Genomic DNA, 12,055 nt, shown 5'->3' on the forward strand with positions numbered 1-12,055 from the left:
AATGATTCTTCTCTCTGTTGCATGGAAAGTAGAAGCTTAACTACTGGCTAGATACAGTTGGGAATTTTTTTTTTTTGTTAGTAGATTTTTTTTTTAAACTTCATATCCTTACTTTGTACTCTGATCGCCCTGTCTTCAACATACCTGTTTAGACTTCTAGGTTCAATGGACTCTTAAACTTAGAAGGGTAGTGGGTGTCTCTGGGGAAGTATCCCTTAAATACACTTTAAATCAAATGTTTACATTTCCTAGCATTTGAATCTTTCCCACTTCCTGATAACATTTTGTTTAAGGCTCTCTAGGAAAGTACATCATAAATTTTCTTGCTTTCCTGAAGTCAGAAATGATTATATTTCTAATTTCTCCTGATTCAGTGACCATTTACTTTGTACTTTCACATTTTGCAAATTTTATTGAAATCTTTCTTAATGTCAGATCTTCTCATTCTCTTCATCCTTGTGAATTATTCCTTTTTCCTTTCCATTTTAAAACCCTTGTACTGACACTTTATCGATGTGTTGAGATTAAATAAACTTTAAATAAATTTTAAGTAGATAAACAAATTAGGATCCTCTATTATTTTTGAAGGGATCAGAAGTTTCTAAGCAAAGAGTTTTAGTGTTCTTTATTTCCTATTCTGCTCAAAACAATGTTAAGTAATGTTCAGCTATTATTTGAACTCTTTCCACTCTGTGCCAAAGTCTTGTTTTCTTTGAAGTTGTTTTGTCCCATAGAATCATGAGCAGGGAGACAGAAGGCTTTGTTTGGAGCCAAGCTCCGTGGGTAAATGTAAGAGGAAGGTATTTTGTCCCTTTGGATGTTGTCCTATAGTATTGAAATTAACACTATTAGTGACATCCAAAGATAACACTCTTTAATTTATGTGGTACTCAGAAGGGCAAATTTATTTTGGCTCTTATCTAATAAACAGAAAGAAAAACAGCAAAATTCTTAACAAAGACTTAGCTAGAAAGATTTTCCTCTACTCCTCTTACATGTAATTCACTTTCTGAGACAGGGCATGTGGATTCTATGATAATTTGTGTAGATTAAACATCTATAGTTATTAACAGTTTTGTTCTTATAACAAAAGAAAGTCATTACATTAGGCTGGTGACTGAAATTCACCCAAGGCTTCTTATTACAATGGGAACCTTTATTTTCCCCTTAGGATTTAAAGAACAAATGAAGGAATTATTATTTGGATTCTCAGAAAGTAGAGGTTGTTCTTATGAAAAAAACCTCAGAAAATCCAAACATAGATACTTATTTTATTGTGTTTTTTCCCAAAAGCTTTTATCTTCTTAGTTATACTTTACTGAGGCTCTTAATTTTCTTACTTTTTGTTCCCCATCCCACAGTTAATTATTTCCAGGAAACAGTCACCAGAAAAATCACAGAAGGCTGCTGTTAAACAAACTTAAAGGTGTATAACTTACCTGCAAACAATTAAAAGCTAACTATAAAGGGTTAACACATTTTCAGTAAGCAGCAAGCTCTTTTGATGATGATAACTTATGGTAATGGCAAAGATGAAATCTTTTCCATATTTGAATGTTTTGATTTTTGTGAAGCAGGAGTCAGTATGCTGCAAAATAGTCACACAGTCATCATGTATTCCATAACATGTTTTCCTTATATTCATACAGATATGAATATGAATCTACAGTTTCCATTTCAAGCAACTTGTCCTCAACCAGTTTCTTATGTACAGAAAATGGAACGGAGACTTCCACACCAACACATGATCCATCAGGTTGGCTACTTATTTTTTTCTGTTCATTGAATTTGTAGCGAAATGGTTTCTGTTCAAGAGTTTTGATGACAATATGAGTAAGGAAAATGAACCAAAGATATTTTCCCTCTTCAGGAATGTTGAATGGGATCACATGAAGGAACAGGCGTATCTAATTATATAGAATGTTATTTTTCTTATAAGTTGAACCTAATTATAGATTTTATTATTCTTATACATTGAACCTATTGTGATTTTCTTCTCTATTTGCTAAAAGTAGTTATGGAAAAGATGTCCATCCTAGGATCACTATAGATTTAATCTCAGATAGGAGCACATTTTAGAAAAATAGAGTGGTACTCACGGTTGCATTTATAGAGCAAAATCCAAAAGATTTGTGCTATACTACTGATATTAAGCAGCAGGGAAAGCAGACACGTATGCCATGGTTCAAAATTCCTGTATTCCCTTTCTACTAATTAACAACTTATCTTTCGACCCCTTATAACAGAGATCCCTTTCTAACAGAGACACTGATTTTCAGTCCAACATGATAACAATGTTCTTCTACTTTCCTGTGGTCCAAGCATCTGGGAGTTGACCTCTGTCTTTCAGGAGCTCGGGGAACTAATCTTCTCATGGTACTTGATGTGGAAGTGACTTTGTGGTCTTACACCTGAACTTCTTCAGTGTGGGGCACATTTTTCTCCTGGATTCATATCATCAGAAACTGCAGTAATCTCCAAGACTGGGGATTTCACTGCTACTATGGAATTGATGGGAAGCAAAATAGTTTCAGAGTTAAAAAATAGCTGTCTCAGAGACAGCTATTTAAGCCAGAGACATCTACCCAGGGAAACAGTAACATCAACAGTGGTCTGTGTTCATTTATTTTTTATTATTTTTATTGGTACATATTTCCAGTAGAGAATAATGAGATTCATGAGGCTACAATGGTCCATGTGTGTAACATCTTTGTTATTTCATTCTTGTTCTCTTCTTTATCTTTCCGCCAAACCCTCTTCTCTGTCTCTAGAAAACTGCCTTTTAATTTCTTGTCCTGTCTCTTTTTCGAATTTATTTATTTTTAGACTTGTTACATAAGAGACTTTTAACTTGCTGAGACTGACTTATTTCACTTAAGATGATGGTCTCCAGTTCCATCCATTTTCCTATAAATTACATTTTTTATAGCTGATTAATATTCCATTACACATGGAATATATATTAGAATATATATTACATGTCATAATATGTAATGATATATGATATATAATATATGATATATTATAGAGAGCCTTTCCTGGACCTTGTCATGGTCCAAGAAGTTTATATTTGTGATCTCATGGAAAAGTTGTTGGAATTTTAGCGAGTTAATTCCAATCTACGACATCCAGTATAACCTACATTGAGAATAAAGACACTAAATCATATTTATAGCTGTGGGGAGCCAAGGGTATCCTAAGTCCAGTTAGGGTGATGGTTAACCAGGACAAAAGCCTTAACCCAGCGCTGAACCTGGTTTTTATTCATTCGTGAAGACAGTAGTGTCTTGAGGATGAGTGACTCTAAGATTTGAGTACTGTGAACTGGGCCAGATAGGTAGCCTGAAATCACCTCTGCACTATGTAGAAAAAAAAGATATTCAGAAAGAGTAATCTGCATAATACAGTTGGAAAGAGTAATGTTTTGGGGTCAGTGCTTCAGCTCTGATGTGTAATCTTTTATGTCCTGAGAAGTCATAGCCTGTTATCCTCGAGGCTAATACCAGCTAACAGAGTGGAGCGAGGCTCTCCTCTTGCCCATCTTTTTGGGAGCTGCAGAGGTGGAATAATACTGACTTGTTACCTTGCTTCAAAGCAAGCTAGCACCTCTACTAGACTGATTTGCATTGTTTAATAAAGCCAACTGAAGGACTGAAGGGATAAGGAAGTGTTCTAGCCAGCTTTGTACATATCAATACACAGAAATAGGGCCAGGATTAGCCAAAATAGAGATGATTATTGCTTTAATATATGTCTCATATATATATATATATATAAAATGTCTCTCACATTTTCTTTATTCATTAATCAATCTGTTAATGGGCATCTCTGTATTCATTTCTTGAATACAAAGAAAAGACTTAGCCAGGTGCCACATACATCAAAATCTTTCAACCCTGGTTTATCTCTAGGAAAGTGCATCAAGCTTTTAATCATCTGATGTTTACATTTTGCCCTACAGTAGGCACAACATTGCCCTATGACTTTTAGACACAAAACATTTGCTCGCCAGAGGAAAAATATCTGAATACCTGGAAATGGAGTCTATGATTTTTCTTTTTAATTGGGGATTGAAGGTAATTGATTTCATGAGAAATTCCTCAACTACCTATTCTCTGGACCCTCATCTGTGTGGGCACCATTTGGCCAGTTTCTAGGAGGCAAAAGTACATTGGCCTTCAGTTTGCTGAAAATTTAACCCAACAAGTTTCCTTTTGGAAGTGGGGTTTAGAACATCAATGGCAAATGACACAGTGTGTTCCTAGCTGCACAAAGGGGAGATGATTACTTGGATAGGAGACTGACGTCCAGTCAGTGAGAGGCCCAGAGGGGTTTCTCAAATGAAATCATCCACTATTAGGGAAACTTGCAGGAGAAACCCTGAAGCAGGGAACTCTCCAGCTTTTATTTAGAATATCAGTGCTGAAAAAAATAGAAGTAAAACAATTCAGTAAAGAGTTCTTTCAAGGATAAGCAATTTTCTTGGGGAAAAGCGAAGGACAGTGGCCAGACGCAACATGCTTCTTATTTTAGTGTTATGGCACTTCTTATTTAAGTGTTATGGCATACTCTAGAAATTTACCCATGGGACACTGAGATTCGCGAAACAATTGAGGTTTATTAAAACTACAGTGGTCAGTTTAGACCACTGAAGCTGCTGGCTCCTGGTTGGTTGGCCTCTATTCTTTTGTTCCGTTTTCCTCACAGTGTTTACCATGGATTCCATCTTTTTGTAGCACTATCATTGCTTTCGAATGTTACAAGAACTTCTTAGATCTGGTTAACGGGCGCACAGAATTGGCACCAGGCAGTTACATATCCCAATTTTTGTTCTTTCTGGAGTTTTTATGGCCAATTAAGAGAGAGGAGGAGGTCTTTTTGGAATTTGGACAAAGTTAACTTGTTATTTAAAGTCTAACTACTAGTTAAATATCTAAACCATAATCTATGGGTCATAAATTAGGTGAAGTTTTCAAAACTAGGGCTTGGGGGGTGGTTTCAAAGGGAAAAAAAGAGCAGAGAAAAGAAAACAAAAAGTGGGGTTATGAACACCCTCACATAAGTATTCATTTACCATGGAACCTGTGTGCTTTCCCCCACAGCTTAACTGTTCACTCCTTACAGAGTGTATGTTTTTGTTCCGCAGTTTAACCATTTGTTCCTTGGCCAAGTCCCTCACATTTTCCTCTTTTTTTGTTTTATAAGAACAGTTATGTGGAGGAAGACAGAAATATAGCGTAGGTTGGTACTGGGTTTGATTTGGAAAGGTTACCATGGTCTCAGCACAAAGGGTCCACCAGAACAGTACACAAAAGTCCTTGAGGACTGTAAGAACAAATAAAGAAGATAATTCCAGTACTACTAAAAATACAAATGTGAAGTTGAAGCCAGAAAACTAATTTCAGGAGATCAGCTAGCAGGCAATATCATTAGAGCTGAGGCTGAGTCAGCAGTTCAGAGTTAACATTTTAGGAACCGATATTCACAGTTTGAGCAGTTTGAATGGAATAAGCTAAGATGACCAAGATAGTTGTCACTGTAGCTATCATATAATGAATGCCCAGAAAACATTTTTGTCTGATAAATTTAAATGATGAAGTAATTTGTTAAAGGACCCTATTTTTATCTATTCTCTTATGAGACTGGTAGGGAACCAAGCTTTGATTCATTGAGTATCATAATAGGAATAATGTTTAATTGGGAGATACTAATTATTTATACCCTACTGGGACTACAAAGGAATAAAATCATTATGGCAAGTTATATTGAAAGTATAACATGGGAATCCTTTTGTCTGGAATTACCATTTGTGGGGGTAGCAGATACAAACTACCGAATTGACAGAATAGCTATAGTCAGTCTCATAAACCCTTAAAGGGCCAAGAGATAGCAATTAAGTTTTGTCTGTATGTGAGATGCCATTAGAGAAAAGAGGTGAATTTGAATTTTTTCATGTAACTATATCTAAAATTGTTGAGGTTAAGAACATGAGCCCAATAAATCAGGTCACTTACTTGAGGTATATATGTCAGGAGATTCAGAAAGATGAAGGAAGGTTATTATCTTTGCAATTTGGGGGTTGCAGTGACTTATATGATCCATGTAAGAAGCAAATTTTCAAAAGGAATGGGCATTCTTGTTCTTTGCAGTACCGGTTCAGCTGAGTGGGGAGTTGTTTTTCTGTAGTGCTGTGAAATCTATTAAATCATAATTTAGAAAATTTAAAGTCTTATTAAATTAAATAAGTCTTCGCCCTTATTTCCCCTTTTTTGTTTTATAAATTGAGTTTCGAGGGGCTCATTGGCTTGTTCTACACTGACTTTTCTTATGGGATTGTGAGGAATCCCAGTGAGATCCTTAACATGTCAGAATTGGAGGAACGTTAAGAAAATCAACCTTTCCCGTCATTAGACGTCCAGGGAACATGAAAGAGCATCTCATCACTTGTATTATGCATAAGAGCAGTTTTAATCACTTGTAGAGTCTCTATACCATAGGCGAAATCAGTGACAATGTTGAGAGGCTGAATCAGGGAACTGATTTATCAATTATGGTTGTTTTAGACATTGAAACCCTGTAGAATGTTGACAGATAACAGTTATAAAGTTTTATAGAGAAAATTTGAGTCAAGGACAACATAACACAAAATAACAATCATGATAACACTATTATATTAAATGATATAAAAATATTTACCTACACTTGTGATCTTTCAATAAGGTGTCATAAATTAGGTTGGAAGTCTCCCAGGAGGCAGATTTGTCTTATTTTTAGTCATTGATCAACCTAGGTGTGTCTTCTAGCCATGCAGAAAAACTCATGTTTGATATGAATTTAAGAAATGAGAGTTATAGCCCGTATCAGCATACGTACAGGGATCTGGAAAAATGACTGATAGATTCAGGGCTGTAGCCCTCTAATCATCTTTGAGAAAAAAGATGTTTTAAGGAGGAGTAATTTATGCTTAACCAAACTAACAAGAGCAAAGCTTAAAATAACCAAACATATATATTTTTTCTATAATCTGCATCCCCCACTAATCTTTTTTCAGCATAATTAACCTTCCATTTTTGTTATCTCTTTATTTTTAGTACGGCAAAAATTTATCACACAAGCATCTTCTTACATCAAAAATATATCTATTATAAATACATGCATATTTACATTCATACATATGTATATATATGTATATTTCCTATTCTACTTACTATAAATTTTTATAACAAATTTGGGAGTGACCTTTTGCATTTTAAAATGTTTTTCTCTCTCTCTCTCTAATTAGTCTCAGATTGTTACTTTATTTTTTTTTCTAAGTTTCTTTGAGACAGAATCTCATTACATTGTTCAGGCTGGCCTTGAGCTCACTATGTAGCCTAGGCTGGCCTTAAACTCACAGCAATCTTCCTGCCTCAGCCTCCTGAGTGCTAGGCTACAGTCATGCACCACTAACTCCAACACAACAATTTTTAATTTGCTTGTCTTGCCAAAAGATCTGCAGATAATCTGGAATAAATATTCTTATCTAAGTGCCGGGAAAGATCAAGAGGACAAATTAACCCTATAATTAAAGTTTAAGAACTCACAATGCAGTAGAAATGTTTTAGGCGTATTAATTAAACCAAAATATCAACTTAAATTGGAAGCTAAAAATCAATTTCTTAACTAACTAAGATTTGTAACAGTGGACACTTGTGACTCTGGGGTGACTTTTGCATGAACATTTTAAGATTAACTTCCTGTTTTTATCAGGGCATGACGGGTTATGTCTTTCTTCTTACTTTTTGAAATAGGGCTCCCCTCATTAACACATTTGAAGCAGTACTGACTGACCTGGTGATACTGTTTTCTTCATTTAGGGCATTTTTGCCTTGGTTTCATCTTTTTACCTTATTATTTTTGCAATCCTTTTGAAGATGTCTCTCTTTGCCACAATTATAACATTTTTGGGGCTGTAAAGCTAAAGCAAGATTTGGACTTTATGCGATTCCATCCTCACATTTTGACAAGCCTTAGTCATGTTAGCAATATTTAATAATGTTTCATTTAAGGAGTGTCAGGACTTCCTGACAGTCACTATTGGCATTTATGTATGCTAGTTGAGGAATGTCTTGACAACCAAGACATAGTATGTTTTGCCTAATTATTTTATTTTGGCTGGTGAATGAGGTTATTTGATCACTCCAAATATCTGTTTTATCTCTTTGTGCATTGATTTCACTGTTCTTAGATGTTCTATATCTTCTGTAAGAATAGAATATGTAGGTAAAGCAGGCTACTCAAAACACATATATCCAGTGGGACACGTCTCCCTTTCTCCTAGGACCCATTAAATGCAGGCACAGAACTTCCTGGTAATCTCTTGATTGTAAAAGAAATAAATTATTTGTCTTTCCCAAAATTGGACTCAGAGACAGTGAAAACAAGGCTTTGATTTATACTCTTATAAAAGTGGTCCTAATAGGCACACTATTATTTGGAAGTTCTACATTGTTACTATTAATCATAAGAATTTGACCGTATATCATAGGATTTTGGGTCCCATTTTTATGTTTATCTCTTGAATACCAATGAAAAAATTATTGCAGAAAGACAACAATAAGCATTGTATTTAAAAAATAAATTTTAATTGGCTAAAAACCTAAAAGGAAGCATGTCACCAAATGCGTTAAATTAGCCAACTAGTAAGATATGTAAACCAATAGCAATGGGGTTAATACCATGAGTATCTATCTAGAAATCCATATAAGTTGGACTTTTTGGATGATAATATGTCACTGAAAATTAACACACATATGGTGAAACATATATATTAGTCTAAATCACATATAACATATGTCCTTTATATTACCAAACTTCAACAGGCAGATTAGGCCAAATCATATAGACAAAACATAAAGCAGTTATGTTTAATCAGAGTGCACTGTTAGATATTTTTGTCATGCCTTTGAGCCTTTGTAACAATATTAGGAGGAATTTCTACTTTCTTGATAGATTGTCCCAGTTTAGCACACATTTTTGGCTTAGTTTTTGTTGCCTTTATTCTCTCTCTCTGTCTCTCTCTCTTTCTCTTTCTACCATTTATTTATTTGAGTCAGATTTTATAAGAGACGTTGTAAATGTTGCTTGTATTGCTTTCCCTTCTTAATGTTGAATCCATTTAGTAGGCAAGGCAGGAGAAATAAATGTAAAAGAGCAAAAAGAAAATCAACTGAAGTACCCCGACTTACTTAGCAGTTGGACAATTAAAAGACCACTGGGATGATAAACCTAACATTTGACCTCGCTGTGAACAGGCCAGGTCATCCGATGGCTATTTCTACCCTCTTTACCCACATGAAGAGTTGAATCCTTCGTTGTTCCTTACACAGGCCTGGAAGTTTGGTCTTTTATGATCATCTGCAGCAATGGCTAATTCCTAACCCCGGTCACTCACCACTTGTCACAGCACATGACTGTGGCAGCACAGAGGATGAATGATTATGTGGAGATGAGTTTTAGTTCAGTCACCAACGGGCCCAGATGAACAATCTCAACTGAAAGCATCCAGCTTTAGGGAGACTCCCAGAAGAAACCTTGAAGCAGAGATCTCTCTTGCTTTTATTTAGAATATCAAAAGAGCAGAAGAAAAACAACTTGAGAAAAGAGCTATCTCAAGGTTGGAGGAGTTGTCTTCAGGAAAGAGGAAAGACAATAGCCAGATGCAAACTGCTTTACTAATCTAGACTTCTGATTGTTTAATCATTTATTTCTTAAAAACTTTGTACTTTTGCCATTTATTCTTTGGCCAAGCCCCTCAAAGATAAAAATCCAGAGAGAAGTTGTCAGATATCTCCTTTTGTCCTGTTCAATTCTTTGTGGCTGAGTCTAGTTACACTACTAACTAGCAGATGCTCTAGTGATTAGAATGAAATAATTAAAAGTTATTTGATGATCACAGTATATAGTAGGTCCTTAGGAAAACAAAACGTAATTACTTCCCAGATAGGTAGGTTTAGTTTTTTATGAAGTTAAAAGTCATCGGGACCAAAACTTCTTTGAAACTCATATTTCAATCTTACATAGCATAAATTATAATTATATTATTTATAATTATATATAATTGATCATAATTTGGAGTGTATTGTGGGAGTTTCTCCCCCAAAGTTCTGTGGGAACAGCATACCACTCTGGTCTCAGACATTGCTGGTAAACTGAATCTCAAGAGGTGGGAGGAAACACTGGTTTTTGCAGTTTGCCAGTTTCTGTGTTATAAATACTATTAAGCTACCAATATGTTGGCATTAAGCACTAAATGGAAAGGTGCATGTATTATCTCTTTTGTTTAAGTAGGAACTGGCTTAAGTACACCACATATACTTGTTTATATCTAAATATTCTTTCTGCTCTCCAAAATAAAAGAAGCAACAAGAAGAACTGGTTTTTCATTGCTGTCATAGTAATATCAATTACTGAGCAGGGGCCATGGTCACAGAGGCATTGTGTAATTCAGGCAACTTTTAAGTAAGCGTCACTAAATTTTTACTTTCAAAGCACTAGTGTAATTGCTTTTGTTTTTCTTAAAACAGAGTGTGTGAAAGAAGTTAAATCCTTCATGTGGGTGTATGTACTGGTGGGAAATATTATACGAGGAATGGGTGAAACACCCATCATGCCTTTGGGCATTTCCTATATAGAAGATTTTTCCAAATCTGAAAACTCACCATTGTATATTGGTAAGTCTGAAAGTTTGTTTGAACTTCATTTCAGGACAGCAAGTTCTTTGAGGGTAGAAATTGTTTATTTGCATTCCGTGTTTCCAGAATGATGAGCCAAGTACACTGCACCACAAACTGTCTGAGTAGAACAATTATATGCTAACCTCAAATAAGCCAGGTTTCATATTTACCTTTTGCTATGGGAGGTAACATGAATCTAGCACGCTTTGAGTCCTCTCAATCTTTTGTTTCCTTGAAGTCACACTATATCTATCAGTTAAGAATTTCTCTTAAAATATTCGTTAAATTCAAATACTTTCTACTTTTTACCACGTGTGTCTTTATTCAAGTTTTCATTACTTAACCAAAAGTTGCCTTTTGGGGGCTAGGGACATAGCTAAATGACATAAATGTCAGCCTGGCAAGCACAAGGTCCTGAGTTTGATGCCTGGTACAAAAAGGACAAAAGTTACTTTCCTTTATTACTTATTTTATATTTAATGTATTGTTAATTTCTTATAAACACTCCTGCAATATAATCTTTCTCAAACATTGTTTTAATGATATATTCACCATTGCCTTCTTATTGTCTAATCTTTTGTCATTATCTATTAATTGGATTCTATTAATCTTTTTAGATTTCTATACTTATTTCCTTTGTGATCATGTCATCATTCTTGCCAGACTTTCTCATATTTTTCACAAATATCTGTCTTCACTCTTTTTGTTATACTTCTTGAAATTACCTTTATAAAATCCATGTATCACTTGAGCTTCAGTCAATTTAAATTCTACTTTTTAATGACTCACAGTCTCCTAGTCTTCATTTATTATGAAAACTTGATTATAGCCCTTATTTATTTCATCTGTAGTTGGTCATAAATTATAACTTTGAATGCAGGGATAGTTTATATTAATGTAAATATATATATCTTGAAAACCAGAAGACTCAAATATTAACAAGTTGGATGCAACGGCACATGCCTGTAATCCCATCATTTTGGGTCAGGTAGGAAGATAACAAAGACAGGGCTAATCTGAGCAATTTAGAAATATTCTGCTCAAAATTCAAAAGGAGGGAAGTAATGAATGTAACTCAGAACAAAGGTCCAGCTTTCAATCCTCACTAACACACACACACACACACACACACACACACACACGCATGCACAAAGACATGTATACAATTGAGATAGATTAAAATTTAAAAATCACAAAGTCATTGACCTAAATAAATTTTGGCACTATGTGAACACTCATTAATTGTGCGATAATCATGTTTTATTCTATTGAATCCTTTCAAATCTCTTCACATACTTCTACTGAAAGAATGGAAACATTCTTTGAGAATAATTAACATT

General features: G+C 34.8%; 1 protein-coding gene across 6 annotated transcripts in view; it reads left to right on the plus strand.

The window, feature by feature from the left end:
• The window catches only part of Slco1a2 (solute carrier organic anion transporter family member 1A2), a 101,642-nt gene that overhangs the window by 64,398 nt on the left and 25,189 nt on the right, over positions 1–12,055 (plus strand). For all 6 annotated transcript variants that reach the window (XM_013153193.3, XM_063238329.1, XM_013153192.3 and 3 more), the window contains 2 exons: positions 1,650–1,756; positions 10,566–10,712. In XM_013153193.3, coding sequence (XP_013008647.2) covers positions 1,650–1,756; positions 10,566–10,712 — 254 coding nt within the window. The remainder of the gene's footprint in view (positions 1–1,649; positions 1,757–10,565; positions 10,713–12,055) is intronic.

The sequence above is a fragment of the Cavia porcellus genome, unplaced genomic scaffold (assembly GCF_034190915.1).
Source record: "Cavia porcellus strain 051 isolate PalLab524CR breed Dunkin Hartley unplaced genomic scaffold, mCavPor4.1 scaffold_27, whole genome shotgun sequence".
NCBI lineage: Eukaryota > Metazoa > Chordata > Mammalia > Rodentia > Caviidae > Cavia > Cavia porcellus.